This window comes from Lonchura striata, chromosome 15, assembly GCF_050655825.1.
Source record: "Lonchura striata isolate lonStrDom1 chromosome 15, ASM5065582v1, whole genome shotgun sequence".
Taxonomy (NCBI): domain Eukaryota; kingdom Metazoa; phylum Chordata; class Aves; order Passeriformes; family Estrildidae; genus Lonchura; species Lonchura striata.
The window spans coordinates 5,560,390-5,580,554 of NC_140717.1; the positions used below are offsets into that span (position 1 = coordinate 5,560,390).

The 20,165-nt window shown below is 47.7% G+C and overlaps 1 protein-coding gene across 1 annotated transcript in view; it reads right to left on the minus strand.

The window, feature by feature from the left end:
* BCR (BCR activator of RhoGEF and GTPase) overlaps window positions 1-20,165 on the minus strand; it is a 99,885-nt gene that overhangs the window by 14,275 nt on the left and 65,445 nt on the right. The window contains exons 9-16 of the mRNA XM_021549904.4: window positions 12,356-12,477; window positions 10,960-11,128; window positions 9,547-9,666; window positions 8,629-8,704; window positions 7,948-8,052; window positions 7,289-7,363; window positions 6,626-6,723; window positions 5,816-5,947 (exon numbers count right to left, since the gene is read on the minus strand). Of these exons, the coding sequence (XP_021405579.1) occupies window positions 5,816-5,947; window positions 6,626-6,723; window positions 7,289-7,363; window positions 7,948-8,052; window positions 8,629-8,704; window positions 9,547-9,666; window positions 10,960-11,128; window positions 12,356-12,477 (897 nt within the window). The remainder of the gene's footprint in view (window positions 1-5,815; window positions 5,948-6,625; window positions 6,724-7,288; window positions 7,364-7,947; window positions 8,053-8,628; window positions 8,705-9,546; window positions 9,667-10,959; window positions 11,129-12,355; window positions 12,478-20,165) is intronic.

Genomic DNA, 20,165 nt, shown 5'->3' on the forward strand with positions numbered 1-20,165 from the left:
CTGTGCAAAGGTCCAGGGGGCCGATGGGCAGCAGTGCTTGGCTCCAGTGCCTCAGTGACCCCAAACACAGGACTGCTCGCCAAGGGGGTTCGCTTTTAACTCCGCAGAACAGATCCGCCCCGCCTGTGGGGCTGGCCAAGGGCCCTACAAGCTGGCCAGTTTCTAGGCTGTTCTACCCTGAACTTCCGTGCTGGAAGTTTGATTTCTTTCAACAACGGAATTCTTTCCCAGAATCAAGAGGAAACCATTTCTGAAGTGTCTGGTTTCCTATGAGGAGTAACCATGCTAAGTATTCCTGAAAGCTTGATCTCCAGCTCTGAGGAGTCATCTGGTTAAGCTGCCAAAATGGCCCTGCTGATAGACACAGTCACAGTCACAGCCAATCCTCTTGCTGGGAACCAGTTTTCCATACACTTTTAGAACAGAGTCACTGAGTGTATTATTTATAGCAGGGAGTTATATTATTTATAGTTTAAAACTAAAGGGGAAAGAGGGTTTGAATATTTGCCAAAAACTTTAGAGGAAGAGTCCAGCAGAATCCAGTTGTAGTTTATTTAAGCTAAGCGGTATTATTGTGTATGTCTCAGTAATGACCAGGGAATTCCTGCCACGGCACAAAACAAAATCAAGTAAATAGCTGTTAAAAAATATGAGTCAAACACCATCCTGCTCTGTCTCAAGAGTAATTTTGGCACTGCTGCAAAGAACAAGCAGAAGCAGAGTGCTGGAGCTGAGAATTTGCAGACTTTTCCTTGCTGGAGCTGAGAGCTCACAGAGATGTCTCCTTGCTGGATAACTGCTGGGGCTGAGCCAGGAGCACAAGTAAACCTCCATGTACCTGCTGCTGCCTCTTGCTCCCTTGTTTCTGAACTCTCCTGCAGAGCTGGCAGGACCCCTGCACTCCCTCCTACTGTTAGACTCCTGCTGGAGAATGCCTTGTACTGAATGGGGACAGCCAGGGAGAACAGGCACCAGGGCTGGCTGACCCAGCCAACCCTGCATAAATCACTGGTAATAACAACAGTAATTAAGGGGAAAAAAAACCCAAACTCCTCCAAGGTGTTTTTTAAATAACAAAGCAAAATGATGGAAGCTATTAAAGGAGCAAAGCTTGAATAAACACTCAGCAACACTGAGACAGGAAGATCAGGTCTAACAGTCTGATAAGTCACAGCAGGACATAACAGAGTCAACAGGAAACCAAGAACTGTCACTGGGATTTCAATCAAGCTTCAGTCGTGGTCCCAAGTGATGACTGATCTTCTAAGGCCAGCAAGAGCAACAGAGGGAAAGGGCAGCTAGAGCAGGCAGGGAGAGAGCACACTGAGGACAATGAGCTAGCAAGAGTGGTGCTCCAACACAGAGGACAAATGGGGCCTTACAGTCTTCTGGCCTGATTTGGAGATCAGTGACCTGAAAGAAGGAACACTGAGTAGAAAAATGCAATCCACAGCCAGCATGGCAAAGGGAGGCAGCTCTGAGCAAGCTGTGCCAGCTCAAGCAGGGGAGGCACTGTGCAGCTCCTGCCTCTGCATTTGACAGTGGAATTTACTGCTCCTCTACACAGCTCCTCCAGACAGTTCCTTGGTTTGAGTGGACCTGCCCCATCTCTGTTGAAGCAGAGCCACTGTGCTGTTTCCATGCTCTGTGCAAATAGGACAGACCTGCTAAAACCCTCACAGAGTGCACTGCATGGGCTTCTTTGCACAGTCCCCACCAAAAGCTCATGCTGAACAGGAAAATACAAACCAACCCACTCTGCCTGTTTGCTGCTTCCTCCAGCCCCCTTGTGGCCTTTGGTATTTGCAGTGGCAAGCTACGGCCCCAAATTCACTAATGAATCAAGCCAATATCTCTCTGTATCCTGCCCAAAACACAGCAGAACAAAACAGCTCAGCACCACAGGGGTTTCTGAGTACAGGTCTCTGGTCCTTGTAGCAGCTCAGCTGAATTCAGACAGGGCACAGCAGTCAGCAAAGGCTGAGAGTGCACAGCAGTGTGGTGAGAACCTGGAGAAAGACAAACTGAGGATGCTTCTCAAGCAAATGCAAGCCAGGCACTAGGAAGGGTGTTTATGCTCTGCCCTAGGAAACCACTACAGAGAGCTTGATTATGATTTCCTTTCCCCCAGAGAGAAAAGAAAACATGCAGAAGGAGGGGAAAACAAAGAAGCCTCAGTGGAAATGAAAGACCATGGACTGTGGAACATTAAGGTTAGTGTGTTTTATGTATTCATTCACATTACTTCTTCCCTTTATTAAATTTCCCGGGCAACTTTACACTCCATCAATTTTGAACTGTAACTAATGTGACATACATGTTATCAGATTCTCACTGCTGCTGGGAACTCCCAGTCCTGCCATAATCCCATTCTTCTCACAGCTCCCCACTGACAGGTTAATCTTTTCCACCATCCCCCTTTAGCCATGACCCGTTGCCTTCCTCATTTCCCCCCTATTTTCATTGCTGGGACAATGTTCTGCTTCAGCAAACTGTTTAAACAAGCTTGAGTGAATAAAAGGTTTCCAAGTTAACATCTGGGAGGTACAGCATGGGACACTCTGGTTTACATGGAAAACAACCTAATGCCTGAAATAGCCATGGGCACTGCTATGAGACATCCCAGATAATTCAGATAAGAGTGATTGTTCTGCAAGGCAACAGAGGAATGGTGCTGCTGCACAGAATGAGTGACCTAAGGTCACATCCTCCCTGATTTTTCAGCACTGCTGTGAGGGAGAAGGAAATATTTAGGTTGAGCTGATCATCCAGAAAAAGAAAACAGCAAAGGAAACGGCATTTCTAGGAGGCACCAGTGGGAGGAGCTGGATCGCAGGGCGAAGTATCACTGCACTCACAGTTCCCACGGCCAGGCTGGTCCTGCTGACAAATGTGCCCACCTGGTACAGTCTCAATGCCAAACAAAAGGCTGCTGCACTCCAAACACGGGGATGTGCCTGCCACATGAAGTGCAAAATTCAAGAAGCCAAAGGGCCAGCCAAGTGCCAAAGATGGACTGCAAGGTAACAACAGAAAGAAAAGCCCAGGGTGCTCACAATGAGAGGAGCTTATGCCCAGAGCTGAACTAAGCCTCACATTTTCTCCCATCGTGTGATCTCCATTCTGTCCTCCTCCAGCAATTTCAGTTTCACAGTGTACTCACGAATAGTATTTCTCATGCCTGAGGTGCACAGAAGCCCCAAGCCATGTGTGCCAGTCAGTTCAACACTGCACACCCAGCACTGCTGTGCCCAGGTCAGGTGAGGACTTCACTCCTACATTTACAGGAGGTTCTCCTACACTAAAACCTCATGGGTTTTAGTGTAGATAAAAGAGATAAAAAACTTGAAGATTGGCAAGAAAGAAGCAGCTCTGGTATCTGGCTGTAAAGACAGATGAATAAAATATTCCATAGGAAAAGAAAATATGAGCAATGGGAGCTATTAAAACTGCTTCCCATTCCTGGAAACTTGTGACATGGACCAATTTCCAGCCTTCCTTCCTTCACTGCCATAATGTAACGGAGAGATTTAATAAACATTTTTACAGCCAAAACAGTCCTAGTCTCCTTGATTGTCTTCATCACTGAGGCTCAGTATTTGGTGAGTCAGAATTCCCAGTAGTGGGAAGTTGAATATTTACAATAAGGCATGGCTTAACAATACACTGCAATTTGGCCAACAGAGAAACTTCTCTGTTTTTATCAACAGGAGGATGCAGACACGACTCTTCATGTTCCCAGAGTTTTTAACTAAAAGGAATTTATGAAACAAAAACCCTCACCCAACCTCACAGACCTTTAGACAGACAGACTTGGGCTGAATAATGACAGTGCAAGAGCAATCGGAAACCCAGGATAAACTACAAACTCTAAGGTAAACAAAATTTGATATAAAAGCACCTGGGAGAACAGCCAACCTTCAGGCTGTAATCAGATTTTATTGTTGCATTATGGTTTCTTAACAGAGAAATAGTGTTAACTTCAAAAATAGAACTAAACCAAAATCAAAACCTTTAATAATTTTTATCAATCCAAAATCTTACCAGATATTAATATGAGTTTTCTTTGATTCAATAGTGTTCGAAATCCATGATGAGACAGAAATCACTGAAAATTAAGGAGTTATTCTGGCAATTCATCAAGATTCTTTATAAATTGCAAAGGGGATTTACAGAAAACAAGAGAGCTTTTGCAGTGTCTTTTATGAGACAACAGAATGCAACATTTGTACATTGATTGAAAACATTTTAATTGATTTTTTTTAACCTTCCCACTGTCTAGGTTTCTCTAAAAGAATCAAGATGCAATTAATATTTAATTGCCATCAAAGAATATTTTTATTTACTTAAGTATAAAATATATTTACAAAAATATACAATTGCTTTGCATAAAAATGCCCACAGCTGTGAGAAGAAAAAAAATTGCCAAAAACTTAAAATATTTTATTTGGTGTTTTTTTAAAAATCTTTCTATGTAACATATTTGTAGAATTTATCAGGTCAGTGATTTCAGGGTTCTCTGTTATGAGCACATAAATCTCCAGGGCATTTCAGGGCTGAAAATTTGCTCTTTTGTAGTTGCTCAGCTCTGTGGAAAATAGCCTTTGTTAGCTGAAGGGACACAGGGATTTCTGGCCAGCCGAGACACACACACACGAGCCAGCCTGTGCTGGCATTTATTGATCTGCACACGAGCTCCCTTCAAATCCCACCATGCATTTGAGACAAAAGCTCCCCCTGAAAACAGCAGAGAAGGAAGAAGAGGCCTGATCAAAGCCATTTAGGTACTGAACCTGCCAGAGCAAAGGTGGGACGTGATCCCACAGGCCACCCTCCCTCTGAGCTGCTCCTGCGATCCCACAAAGGGCCTTGGCTGCATGACCATCATTCCAGTGCCAGGGAAAGCTGTCATGCACAGGGAAATGAACAGCCAGGCCTAAATGGAGGGCAACTGGTGGGATCTTTAAACATGACATGGAAGGAAAAGTATCTGGGCAGGGTCCCTGCTCTGTTCAACAGTCACTCCAACACAAAGGATGTGTCCTCAGAGCAGGCATTTAAACACCCTCCTGAAGTTGTGGCCAGATAGTGCAACAAACTAGAAGAACAGGATGGGGGACATATGTTGCCCATGTTTTCCTCCACACAAGGCCTGATTTCTCCTACATCCAGCTTTATTGCTCTATCACAGCTAAAGTGAGCACACAGCTTTAGCAGCTCCCCAAGAGCAGCAGCCCTTTGCAATCATCACCTCCCCCACTGTATTACACATCTGCCATGCAAAGTGTCCCAGGCCAATTCCCAGCAATGGAAATGCTTCTCAGATGCTGCCTGCTGCCATGGACACCACACACTGGGCATGGCAGCCACTAGGACAGGCAGGCTGTCCCAGGGCCTGGCCAACACATCCATCAACTTCCAGCACACACAGATGGCAGCCTTTCTGCACATGATTTACAGAGTAGGGAGAATATTCTTGCATCCTCCTGTCACAAATGAAGCATCTTCACCAGTGCCCAGTGCCAGGGGCACTTTCTGTACAGTGGTGTGGAAGTTTTGAAGTTAATGGGCAAATGAGAGATCAAAACAAGCAGCTATTCCATGGAGCAGGCATAGGGCACAAAGCAAGAGGAACAAAGCTGCTGATTTTCTGCCTGTGAATCACACTGTGTACGTACCTCACTATCTGAGGGAAAAATCTTCAATGCTGAGACAATCAGAAAACAGATGAAACCTCTGCAGTGAACTGCAGGATTCAAAAGTCCTGTGATGTTTTGCAGTAAGGGTATGAGAAGTGAGTTGAGCACAGTCTTACCTGGATCTGTCCTTTCCCCATGATGCGATCTGTGCTCTCTCCATCCTCTTTGGTGAGCTTGGTTTTGTTGTAGCACTTTTCATAGCACAGAATCCGCAGTGTCTGTGAGCCCTCCAGCTCAATCTCAAACTCCTGCAGGGGACCAGGAAAGGAAAGAGCAACGGCTGCATCACAACAGGACACCACTCTCAGAATAATCAATACAATCTCTTTAATACTCATCAGAAGAACACTTAAGGACTAGCCAAAACCTCCTCCCTGCTGGAATTGGTCTAGAAATAAGCTGAAATTGTACTTTGTATCTATAAGGTGGTCAAATTGGAGACTAAGATGGCTCACTCCTTAGTCAGGTTTTACAGGTCTCAGCAAAGCATTATTCGAAGACACAAATGTGCTCACCTTCCTTGTAAGAAATTTTGCTCACCAGCAGGTCTAAGTTGGCTATAAACAGGCAAAATGTCTATAGCTAATTCTTCTCCCACTCAACAAATAAACAAAACCATCTCCTTCAACATATTTTTACTTGTGTTTAAAAAAAATTATCAAGTATCAAACATACATCTGTTTAAAAGATGAAACACTGGACAAGACTAATTTGTATCAAACTGTTTAACTACAGCTAATCCAAGAGAAAACCTTCTGCAAGCCCTGACAGCCAAATGAACCTGGCAGAAAAGTGTTTTCTCAGAAGCAGCATGTGCAGCACAAGTGCTGAGCATGCAGCAACGGCCCTCATTGGCAGATCATCTGCCCATCATGTGTTGACGTTTGGCACATGGAACAAGTCACATCAAGAAAAATCAAACCTACCTCGTTCCAGTTGGGCTCTGTTGTGTCTCTGTAAACTCTAGTTTTGGCCTTGTTCACAAAATACCCAAAAGAATCAACCTCTAACGTGCAGTACAAATCTGAGGAGTGGAGACAGGGACAAAAACTTAAAAACAATATCTAGAATCTCCTAACTTGCAATAATCACTTGTACAAGGTGCCTTAGTTTCCATCATCTCTGTATTAGTACCAGTAACATATTCCATACAAATCTCATTGTCTTGATCAGCCCAGCTGCCCTTAAGAAGCTCTGTCCCCTTTTTTGAGCATTCTGTCAAGTCATTCCCCTGAATTTTAACACCACTTTCTTCCCAACAAAAATTCTGGATGCCAGAGAACACCTTTCATTCTTTCACTGTAAAATAAAATACAGTTGAAAGAATTCAGGATAAGGGCTGACTTGTTTCTAGAACAGCTGGGTAATCAGCAAACACTGCTTAAACAGACCAGGCCAAACAGCAAGGGTTGTCTGCTTAATCCTTGATGGTGATCTTTTTGGGAGTTAAGAGTAGGAACAAGTGTTCCCCAAAACACCTCTCCTCCTCACCATCACCACAGATGCTGCAGTCTACACCCAGCTGTCCCAGCACATGGCTTATCTACCCCCTATCAGTACATCTTGTGTGCCCCAAAACTGCAACTCACTTGAGCTTTGCTTGAATCCCGTGGCAGAGTGGACAATGACATTCAGGAATCCATAAAGACCTGGGGATTCATCATCTGTACAAAAGACCCAAGGGATTTTGTTATATTCACAGTGGAGCCAAGAATGAGAATGATGAGATTGGTATCACACAGATTATTGAGCAGAGGGTGAACTGTCCCCAGGGATGGCAGGAGCAAGTAACAACCATTTCAGCAAGACAGGAGACTGTTCCACAGTTGACACCTGTAATATCTTCTGGCACAGAGGGGCCTTTATAGTGACAGTTCTAAGATCAGCAAGACAGCATGGAAGAAATTCAAAGGAGAAGAGGTGAATTATAGAGGCTAAGTCTACCTAGCAGACTATGTATTAATTTAGGATGGCCCCTGACACATTTTGGCCAACTAGTGCTGTTGCAAAGGATTTTCAGACATAGCTCAACGCTGTTCCAGGCTAGGGCCCCACCAGGCACTCCAATACCTTGCACAACAGCTGCATGCAAGGACAATTTAATGGCTGATTAATGTATAATGGAGGATGCCTGCAACCTGTAGCAAAATGGAACAATAAGAGCAGTTCTAGGGGAAAGCACAAAATCATGCAGGGGGAGAGTTTCACTGCAGCTACACCATGTGAAAGCAAAATCCAAAGGTCTTACCTTCCTTATTGATAGTGAGGGGAATGTTGTGCACTGTCTGAAGCTTCACACAGGAGTTTGTCAGCATCTGGAGCTCCACTGATGTGAGTGAGAAGCTTTTAAAGCCTGTCATGGAGATTGAAAGAGGGAGAAGTAAAAATTCCAAGGAGAGGCTGGATGCATGACCCCTCATCCTGGGCACATGGGATAGAGCTCCCTGGGCACTGCTCAGCAGCAGCACCAAGGTGCTCAGGGCATCCCTGTTGCTGCTGCAGCCCAGCTCTGCTGGGGACACATTTAGTTTCTTGTCCAAGTCTTAGGATGGTTCACAGGAAATAGAGGGTTCTTGGTTCCTTGCAAAGTCAAAAACACCATGACATAAAAGTAACTAAGTTTCTTTTGAATGGAGGTAGGGAAAAGGGTGTGGCTTTTCCCTCTGGAATTGCACTGAGCTCTGATCTCTAGGGTAAACGGGAGAACCTCTACACGCATCTACTTCCTAACTGCTCTCTACACACTCCTCACATGTTGCTGCAGCAGAAGTTACCCAAACAGCCTCAGACAGGAGACACCCATATTGTGCTGTGGATTTCAACGCAGATCTCTGTTTTGGCAGGGAAGCCTGTCCCACACCTCATCCTCTGAAGCCCTGCTCTCTTAAGATCACGGTATTTGTACCAATGACAACTGAGGAATACTCACATTTCTTCTGCTGTTCCCGGATATTCTCCCTCCACTCTGCCCTTTCATAGTCCGATGAAATGAGGAATGTGTAGCTCTACCCAGGAACACAGAAGAAAATAGGGTATGCATTAGTCTGATGCACCACTGAGGGCCTGCTCCCACCCTCCCCCAGTGCAAATTGCTGGACAGATTGTTCTGCTGGCACTCCTGCCCCTCTTCCTGCACATCTCTGTCAAGAGAGGCTGGGCTCTGGCAAGGTGCCCATGGTACCAACATGGACAGTCAGAGCTCGCAGAGCCCTGCCCTGCCAAGGGCAGCTGAGGCCCTGCAGCAGCTCCCATGGCAGCTTGTGCTACTCCTCACAATAGGAATTCAGCTGCACCAGGAATGCCAAGAGCCTCCAGCACAGGCCTAGACATTGGTGAAGCAGTGACAGTCAGGAAGCAGCGACCAGCTCATGGCTTTTCACTGAGGAGTAACACACTCCTTTGAGACTCCTTTGCCACAGTTACAGCAGAGGTTACAGCACTTAGAGCAGGGAGTACCCCTGGCAGAGGAGCCTGGCAGGGGCAGCTGCAGCCCTGTGGACACTGCCCTGAGTGCGCCAAACCTTGAAGCCACAAGGCAGTCTAGAAGGAAGGTGGTGCAGAGCTGGATCTCGGGTGAAGGGCTGCTCCTATTGCTCCACCAGGACTGCTGCTAAGGCAGGGGATTCATTTCTATGGTTATTTCTTAAATGCCAGTCTTGTATGCAAATTAGTCACAGCCTTATAGGATGCCATCATAACCTTTGGCACAGCAAGGGTGAGGTGTCTGCTGCTTGGAAAGCGCTCTGAGGACACACACTAGAGGCCACAAACCCTCGCTGTGCAGGAGCACAGGCAGTCAGATCCAGCCCCCAGACCTGAGGCCCCTGGGGGTGGTGGGTGCTCTCACCTTGCCGTTGCGATTGTGCACCCGGAAGGCCATGTTGGGAGACATCAGCAGCAGCAGGGATTCCTGCTCCGACAGCTTCTTTTTCAACCTCTCAATGACCTTGCTGCCTTTATTGGCTCTCTGAAGGGTGTGGGAGAGAGGGAGAAGAAGATGTGTTATTCTCCAAATCTGCCCTCATTTACACTTCCTGCTATTTTGAAATCCGCAGTCTCTACCCTCTGAGTAGGTAAATGCCCCTAGAGCAGAAGAAATGCTGTCAATAGGATCCACAGGACTCCCAGGTGCTCAGAAAGGCATTATCTGCAGAATCTCTACACACGGACTGGGCTCTGTTCCCTGTTTCCAGCTGTCCCAGCTGAAGTGCAGAGGTGTGTGGCCACTGTCCCAGCTGTACCCTGTATTTTCTGTTCCAGAGGCTGCAGTATCATCATGTCACCAGGCAGCCATAGCACTGCCAGGTCCTCCAAGTGTCCTTAACTAAGGCGACTCTAAGGAACTTCTGTAGAGGGATCCCAGAACTCTCCCACTCACCACTCGCTGATCCATTTTCATCAGAGGTCTGCTAAAAATATGTTTTTTCCTGGATAAAATCCAGTACCAAACCCAGCCATGTGTATTGTTTAGCACTTATGCACCAAAGCATGAATCTTAGACACCTGCAGCTGGTGAGTAAATGGCTTCCACAAAGTGCTCTTCCTAATACTTTACTTTTTCCAGGAAGCCCTCTTTGAAAGCCAGCCAGGGCTGAGAGGCAGAAGCATGTTCTTTGGAAGTGCAGAGAATAACCTTCCCACAGCATGATCAGTGTTATTCATATCCTGCCCTACACACCACCAGTGTTCAAACTCTTATTCCTCTTTTAGGCTCCAGGAAGGTTTGGGATCTAACAGCTCTCAGAAAACATAACTTGCAAGCAAAGAGAAGCCTGGGCCAGAGGCACCATGTCCATGTCTGACTGTCAGCATAATTACTGTTTTCTATACATTTACTGCTGCTTTGACATCAGTGAAGTAGGAAAAAGGTTCAAAGGCATAACTGAGTCTGCTAAAATTCAAGAGTATATGGCTTCTGACCAAAATCACCATCAGGATCATAATTTAACAGCCAGAAATTGGCAAATAACACTCCCAGCCTTTTTCATGTCTGCAGTATAAGATCCCTGCCCTCCACACAGATGCTCAAAGGAATAGAGGAGCTGCTGGATACAACCACAGGGTCTTTGCCTCCTCACAGGGCAGCATCACTCAGGCCGTGCACTTGGATGAGCAAAGCACCTGGCTGTCACAAACCCCTGCTGAACAGTCTGTTGCAGCCTGCATCCCACACTGTGCAGCCCTGGGAGAGCTGCCACCAGCACCTCATCTGAGCACAGACTCTGTGTCTGCACTGCCCTGGAGTGCTCAACTCCTTTACCTTTTCCCGCTGGATGTCGTTCTTGATCTGGGATATCTTGATCTTCATGGCATCCAGCTCCTCATCAGGTACCAGTGGGATATTGGGCACTGCCTCAGACTCATCAACCATTTGGAAACTGAGGTCAGTGAGCGGGATGTACCACTTGCAGTCATATTGTTGGCTTTTCCTGAAAGGGAGTAGGTCCAAACCTTTTACTACTACTGGTGTTTGGCAACACCCAGTCCTTCCCACAAGCTCTTCCCTGCTATAATGCAGAAGACAAATACTGGCCCAGCTTTACTGTGATTCCCATATGGAAAAAGTCTGGCAACAGGCTGCTTTTCAGCAAGACAGCCTAGCAGGGCCAGTAGCTGGTACAGCCCATAAAAAGGCAACTCATTTTGTTATCTAGTTCTTTTCATCCTAGGAAACCACATTCATCTCCTGCAGACAATTTTGGTCCGGCGCGCTCTCTCTTTGAAGCCTCTGGTGTGGTGAAGTTCTAAAGCTGTGCCACGCCTGTGACCTGCTGGCCCCTGGGATCTGAACCCAGCTCTCTCCTGCCCAAGCTGGGGCAAGTTTGAACGAATGGATATAAACCCCCGTGTAATCCAACCATGGGAGAGAAACTACAGCTCATAGCTGCCATTCTCCAGGGATTTCACCAGGATAAGCAACTCACTTTTTACATGTTTCATGTCATTTACTCCCCCTTCACCTGTGCTGTCAGGAACATCCACTCTTGGGAATGTCCCATTCCTTTGAATGTTCATTCCTCAGAAGCACGTGCTTTGAAAAGAGCAGGTGTAACTTTTTTTCTTGAGGAGGGCAAGAAGATAAGAGATGTCTCCCCAAGAAGAACATTTACAAAATGAAGAGAAGCCCTATTTTGAGGGAAGTATATTGGTAATGGTTCCTCCCCCTTCACATGTGAAAATTGTCAGCAAAACTGCTTTTACAGCTGCACTTTGGGGTTGACACATAGTCTGTTTACTGCCCCTGTGCCATTTTTCTGTGAAACTGTTAACAGGCTGTAGCTACAAAGCCAAAATTAACAACCCTAGTCATAAAAAAAGTGAAGAATGTCACCTATTAAAAGAAAGGGGAAATAGAAAAATTAATGACATTTTTCCAGAATACCAGCAGCTACAACATATCCTGCTCTCCTAGGTAGGGCAGGGATGGGAGGAATTACCTTTCCTGAGGGGTCAGGAAGGTAATTAGAAGGTAATCCTTAGACAGGATCTCATATAGTAAACATTCCTATCTTGCTGATAATTTCTTATCTAACTGCTTCTTATGGATTATGGTTACCCAGGTCTGGGGTATCCATATGCAACTAAAACTGCAGGCTAAACCCAGGATTCTGTTGCAAGTGAGGTGCAAAGCATGAAGTCCAAAAGGAAACTCTCACCCTCCAATCTGCTTCTTGAGCTTGGCACAGAGGAAGAGGTCAGTGAAAAGAAAGACATGGCGTAGCTTGCGAGCCCCTTCCACCAGCTCCACCATGAAACTGTCCTTCAGCAGCTGCCGGTGCTGGGCAAAAAAACAGAAAAACGTTTCAGTGCAAAACGAGCTCCAAATTTGACACTGGGGCAACACAGTCCTTAAACTCAACTCCTACCAGAGCAAATTCAGTACATTTGTCTAATTCAGAAAAATGAAAAAGCCTATTAAATACTCCTTGCTGTCAACTCTGCTCTCTGCTGCAGCCTCTCTCCCAGAGGCAGAAAGAGCCATGCATCTTCTCCCCTGCCTGGTGCTGGGTCAGACTTTGGGCTTCTCTCCATCACCTGTCCCTGAGCCCAAGTGCAGTTTGTTGTGAGTCCCCGCCCAGCTCCAGAGTCCCTGAATCCCTGGCAGTGGATCGTCCCCTCCCGAGCCAGCAGAGAGCAGCACACACCGCTTCTCCCAGCCACTTCTCTCAGTCACTTCCCAGCCTCTGCATCAGCCTCAGCCACCCCAGCAGGGACAGCAAAGCTCTCCTCGACCCCTTCCCTTCCCTTCCCATCCACAGAAGGACTTTGTCAACACTAACAGCTAATCGCCGTGGCTGCTTCTTCATTACAAGTGCTGTTAAGGGATAATTCCTGAACATGTGTACCTGGCAAACTTCTCAGGAGTTCCTTATCAGCCTGTGCTTTAAAAGGACCACCTGGATGCACCCTCACCATCTGTCTATTCATGTGCCTATTAGAATCTTCTTTATATATTATATTAAGATTCCCCAAACCTAGAAGATGAGAAGAAGCTGCACAGCTCTGATGCCTTTAATCCTTCTTCTAGTTCCATGGAGTTTAACAGCCTCCTAAAGAAGGGGCACACATTGGTAAGCAGAACCACTGCTTGCCTAATTCCCTCATGGGGGAGGGGTGGGACAGACAACTCCATAGCTAAAAACCCAAAAGGCTGGAATGCTGGCACGTGGACAGTGGCTGTGTGCTCCTTCCAGTGACCACAACAGGAGTTTCATGCCCTGCTTGTGCTCAGGTCCTCCACTGTGCTGTCAGGATCAGCAGGACTCAGTGCACACCTGGAGCAGATACTGCCCACTGATTTTCAAGCAGGTGTCAGGCCATTCAGCTCCAGGCAAGTTTTATTTCCACCAATATGTATAACTGTCAGTGTTGCCTCACTTCACAGCCAGTACAAGCAGCAACCATCAGCTTCCCCACACGTGCTAAGGTAAGCTAAGGAACTCTTTCTTTCCTGACCTGTAGTTCCTTTGTTATTCCAGCCAAGAGGATGCTCCTCTGCCATCCCTAAGTGATATATCAGACATCCCACTTCTGCCTATACAGTGCTGTGGCTGGAGACAGGAGGGTTCTGCTAAGCCTGTCCAGGGCTAACCAGCACCTCCCCAGCTGCCTCACTGCCAGCCTTGCTCAGCCCCAGGCTCAGGACTGACCCCTGAGTCCCCGCTGCCCTGCCCCATGGCCGGGACCCCCACACTGGCACACACACAGAAGGGTCTCCTGGGGCAGCACCCCGGGAGCAGCTCCCCTGGGCAAGGCCAGGACACCCACACCAGAAGTGATGCCTCCATTTCTCAGGTGATGCCCCTGGGTTCTGTTTGTTGCGTGACTTAACAAACCCTGAACGCATTCCCTGCCGAGGGTGTGGGAGTGCAAACGCCCACGCTGCCTCTCCTCCTGCCTACCATTCTTCCCATCTTGGCTTTCCAAAATTAAAACAAACCACATCAGTCCTGAGCCTAGCAGGCATCATGGCAAGGAACACACGACAAAGAAATGCCCTTGCAGACATAATTCTTTCCATGGTCTGTCCCACAGCACCCTACGCTTCCTGACAGGGACTAGGAGTCTGCATTTTCCCATCTGCAGCTACAAGAGCACCACAGCTACCTGCAAAAGCACGTGGAGCAGTGTCAGCAGCTCATCTTGGTGCTGCCTTCCATTACACAAAGGTCCTCTAAATCTGTGAGCAAAAGCTGCACCTTTCCCAGAGCTGCAGGAAGCAAGGCTGCTCCCTGGCAGACTGCTGCACCATCTCTGGGTAGGACTCTGGGGAGGTCTGGCATCCAGCAGTGATTCAGCTCACAAAGGCCTGTACATATGTTCGTGTTTATTTTTAGGTGGGTGTGACCATCCTGGCTTCTTCTTAGTGCTTTTGGAGAGAACTCCTGCCTGCACTAATGCCTTTGCTGCTGATGGACACTTGAGCACGCCTTCCCCTCCTGCCTGGGAGAGCAAGCCCCAGACAGGAAACTAGAAACACTGAGCTTTGAAAATAAATAAACAAACAGGATGAGGTATGTTGTCAGTAGCACAAGAACACTCTCTACTCCTGCACAGAATTTCATTTGGGAGCAATAATAATAAGCAGGGAAAGATATTTTCTGAGCAAGCCAAACCCCTGATCTCAGGTTTCTAGATCTGATGCATATTAATTACACTGCAAATCAGCTCAGCTCCTCTGGAGCAATGAGAATAGCTGCTGGCTGCCAGCTCAACCTCTGCTCATTGTTTGTAGGTGTAAAGATGTTCTCACAGCTTACTCATCTCTGCTACCCAGCAGGATGTGGCACTGTCCTTTCCCTGCCTGGCACTGACAGGGCACAGTCCTGACCTGACCTTCTGTCTGCCTCTGCCAGGCACTGGCAGTGTGTGAGATGAACCAGGGCCCCAGCCCAGCACCCTGCCGAGAGCACATCTCCCCCAAAACTGAGCAGAAATCTCAGCCAAGTGACCCAACAACCTTCACGTTCTCATCTGGGGCTGAGGTGACACTGAGTTTATTTGGGTTAGCACTCCTGGGAACCAAATCCTATCAGTGACACACAGTGCAACCCCGAGGCAGCAAAAAGTCCCACAAAAGCAGCTGGGTGGAAGAGAACAAGCCTGTACTTCCTAAGCTTGACTGGAACAGAAGGAGAGAGGTGAAAGAGAGATATTCCAGTCAGTCAGAGAGAAACACAGAGCTTCCCAGAACACTTAATTCTTCCTATCTTCTTGCTCATGGGAGCTAGTTGGGAAGGTGTCCCTCCAGCAAGCAGCAGGGGTGAACTGCCATAAGAGCAACCAAGCATCTGGGGAGGAGAGTAGAGGAGAAAACATTTGTGGATCAAGTCAGGAAATATCTCCTCATTACCAGCTTTTCTTGGAAAACTTTCATTAAGGCTGGGTAAAACAGGCATGCTCCAGGCTGCTCAGCATCCGTGGAGCTGAGGAGGGGCACTTCCAGCAAAGGGGCACATCCTTTGCTGCAAATGAATCATCTTGCCGGGAGGTTCAGCAGGTCAGAGGGAAACAATAAAAGGATTTCCCAATGGCTTACCAGATCCCCGCCAAACCCCACAGTGTGGGAGCAAAGGGCACCTTCCTGGACCTCCTGACATGAGTCAGCCCATCCTCTCCCACCCTGGGGGAGCCAGCAGCCCCCTCAGGCAGGGCTGTGGCACGCAGAGGCCTGTGCCACCTCAGTTCTGCAGTTTGGAACCAGGACTTGGGTCAGCTGCTCCCACCCAGGGCCACCAACAGCTATTCCTTTGGTGACCTCCTGTTGAATGAGGTCTCCTGAAACACAAAGGTTTTTGGATGGGTGAGCCTGCTGTACTGACATATAATAGCTCTCCTGTGGGAAGCCATCACTTTACCTTGTTCCCAGAGTTACTCTGTTAAAGTAACCAAAGGCGTTAAAGATTTCCTAAAACATTCTGAAATAACACTGACTACGGAAACACCAAATAAACATCCAAGAGAACATAAGGTTAGGATGATAGGGAGACAGTGGCAGGAAAGTGGCAGAGTGACATCCTCTCTTCCACAGACAGCCCCCAAATCTGTCAGGTGTCCAGCACAGGAGCTCAGTTCAGCCTCAGAAAGATGTTCCAGGAAGTGTGGGAGAAAAGTCTTGATTTTGTGTCATCATAGATTGAATTAGGATCATCTTTAGTATCTCACACAAGGCCTGTGCTGTTAACTTCAGTGGCTCTTGCGAAGCTCCTATACTGGTACAACATCTCTTTTCCAAGCCCTGCTTTTCTTTGCATGTTTTCATCTGCTTCTTCTCCCACCCACCTCAGTGCTCTGAACAAAAGAGTTCTCCCTGTACCTTTTCCAGAGCTTGGTTATCCTCTTTGGATTGCCTATTGCTGTCCTCCTCCTCCTCCTCTTACCTCTCACTGAGCATCTTCCCCTCCTCTGCTACCAAGCTCACGACTACCTGTGTGCTCATCTATTCATCCTACAGTGATTTTGTGCTGTTTGCATATGATAAATCCTGCTGCTGTCACAGACTGATTAACTCCAGGAAGTGTGGCCAGCTTGTCTGAGACACATTACAAAAAGTGGAATTGAAAAACCTACTCAAGCAGACCCACAGCTGCACAAAAGGCCACCTCCCCGCTCGTGCGCCGAGGAAAGAGCTCATCCGACGTGGTGACAGCAGAGGCCTGCAGCGTGCGTGGGTGAGAGCCCCAGGAAGGGCTGGGACATGTGTGAGGCACAGGGAGGAGGGGAAAACCAGGAGATGGGTATTGGCACATGTCAGTGAGGAAGAGGTGGTTTGGCTTTGTGCAGAGCGTAGGAAGAAAATGATTCCTCGTGTGTCTAAGTGTGTTGCAAGACCAGCACTGCAAAACGAAATAAAAAGGGATGCTCTTCCTAGGGAGTTAAACTGGCTGCTCTTTGAGCATTTTAATGGCCTCTTTCTTTTTCCCAAAGCTCCTGTCACCAGGAGCTCTCTGTCTCCAGCTGTAAGACAGAGTGTGAAGCAGCCAAGATAATTTCTGAGTGCTCTATTGCCAACATCTGCCCAAGGCCTCCAGGAGCAGTAGGCACCAGGTCCATGCTGTGCATGGCTGTGGCTAAGCATCACGTCCAGCTTTTCAAAGGCTTCAGTTTGCACTTCTGCTCCCTTGCACATGTCCTTTCTCCTTTCCCTTCTCTAGCACACTTGGTCCTCTACAGAGTCAAACAAAAGCCTAAGGCAATGCTAGCCAGTCCCTCGACTGCAGTTTAAAACCACATTTAGAAACCCAGGAGAGCAGCTTGCCAAGCCTCTCCTCTCCCAGGGCAAGGACAAAGGTGTACAGCAGCACAAACAGATCTGTGATGTGATCTACCGGGCTTGTTTTTGGAAAAAGCTGCCTGTCAGCTCCCTTGTGTCTGAAGTGGTGCTGATGAGACCAAACACGAAGCCACTCAGCCAGCAGTGACCCAAAACTCATTTCCTCAATGCTGCTGTGGGATCACACAAACTCCAGTATGAATGCTCCAAAGAGGGTGGGAGGACATGACCAGGACAAGGCAGAGTGGTAGCCACCACACTCAGGTTGGTCTGAACTGCCCTGGAACAACACTGCAAAGAGCACAAGAGGAGCAGCAGTCAGGAAAGGGACCCCCAAGTGAACTCTGCAATTTTTTGCTGCTTCATTAATTCCTGCTTTGCACAAATGAATTAGCTGGAAACACCAGCCTTGACCTCTGGCAGGCCAAGACAAGCACTACAGTCATTTGCATCTGGGCTTAGCTGAAAAAACCCAATGTGCAGTACCTAGAGCTGCTCTATTAATAAGACTAGAGAAGGTTATTACTGCCCTCCCTCTGCACATAACAGTGGCACATCCTTCATCCCAATGCATTTGTTTTCCTTCTTCCCCAAGGCACTGTCCCCAGTAAAACCTTAACCTTGTTCCTAATTTAACCCAAGACAACAGTGGTGCAGAAGGATCAGCAGTGACAAGAACATGCCCATTCCATGGCCCCAAGGGCCAGGTGACTCCACCACTCACATCCCAAGCCAAAAAGCACAGGGCTACTTAGGCTCCCTTCCCCTCCACTTGCTTGGAGCAAATAACCAAGCATTTGCTTGGTTATTTAGAGGGTTAGCAAAGTGGATACCTGTAGATAATTCATTTAAAAACTGTAAAAAAGGTAAAACTATGAAAGTAGAAAGATGGGATGAAAAGAAGGGAGCAAGAGAATGGATCAAGCTGAATGGAAACAGATCCCAAAGGCCAGAGATGCCCTCCTGGCTCCCCTGGGTTGCCAGCCTGGGGCTGAGGCTCTGCTGGTTCCTCTGTCAGTCAGCAAGGACCAAACTCTCTGTTCACAGGCTCACTGCATCAATTTTGCCTTCCCTGCTGCAGCTCCTTCTGGCCCTCTGGGGAGGGATTTTACTCCCTTTGTTCCTATCTCTTTGCACTACCTGAAATCCTCATCCAGCCCAGCAAATCAAACCACATGACATAAACCTCCCAGCTCCTGTGCATAAGTCTAGATCAGAACAAAGCCTCTGGAGTCCAGCAGAACTGGGGGGCTGGAGTGCAGGATGGACACCTAGCACCACACAGGGAGCCCAGCAGGCAGGGCAGGCTGAGTCACTGCTCCCAAAGCAGGGAATCACCTCTGCAAAAGAGAACAACACTGCTGATGAGCCTGTACTCTCTCCTGACCTGTACTCCCCTCCTTAGCAGCCTGTCACTAGGGAGATTAACAACTGGCTGCTTTCCCCCAGTTCAAAGCAATCTTGAAAAAAAGAGCTGGAGCAAGAGGCTGGCAAAGGAGATTTGATTCCTCCCCACAATACACTCAAAAGGAAAAAATATTCCACATTAAAGGCAAGGACTGGGAAAAAAAGATAACTGAGATCAGCACCTAAGCAATACATGAGAGGAAAAGGCTATTTTACCCTCCTTCCTTTCCACCAAGGAAACTTCAATGGGAGGAGTACAAATAATGAAAAAAGCCATCAAAGCAAGCTGGTGATTCATTAAAATAAAAAATGCATTATGCATTGAGAGCAGTCAATTAGGAGATGCAATCCACACACTGTCCTGTCACCCCGGGGGAAGCACCAGCAAGGCGAGTGGGAGGAAAGGATAAGTAGAAAAGGAAAGATTTACAGGCATAAACAAAACCCAGTTATGACCCCAAGCTGAGCAGCTTGTAGGAAGGAAGAGCCATCACTAACCCACACAGAGTAGCTGGGAGCAGATTTGTGTCTCTGCATTACTACATGGAGAGTGAACATACCTACTCTCAGGACACAGAGGGTTCAACTGGGGCACTACTGCTTTGATAGAAGTGGGATATTGGTGCCAAATGACTAAAGAAAATATTCATGGTCAGACTGCCAGGAAGGGAAGTCCTTTTGTTCCCTGGGCTTGGGAAAAGCTGTGTGCAGCGAGGGAGGGCACAAAAGCTTCCAAATCCCCCCCAGCACACCCACAGCCCTCTCCTCTGGTATGTCCTCTTCCTCCCTTCCCACATCATACCTGCAGCCACTGCAGGACCAGTGAGAGTGTGACCAGGCCTGCTGAGCCCAGTCCTGCCGTGCCTCCCCTCCTGCTTCCTAAGATCTGACAGATACACTGCTCCAAAAAGCCATCAGCAGGATCATCCTCCTGAGCCTGCTCCTCTGCCTGGGCTCTGGCACCTCATTAGGATTCTGCATGACACGTTTCAAAGCCTGCATCCCTCACTGAGATGCTGACAGACAACCAGAGAACACAAATGCTCCCTCCCCTGCGAGGGGCATTCTAGCCTGTGCTTTCTGCTATGACTCAATCAGCAGCCACTTTAACGAGGCCATCCCCTGTCACTGAGGCACTGGTGACTGATGGCTGAGCTTCTACCTCAGCCTCCAATTGCTCAGCCCCTCCTTTTCTTTTCTCAGCTGGAGGTGTCCTCGGTTGACAAAATGAGACAATGAGCAAGACATGCAGGACAAAGTGCACCAAATTCCCAGAACTGCAGCTT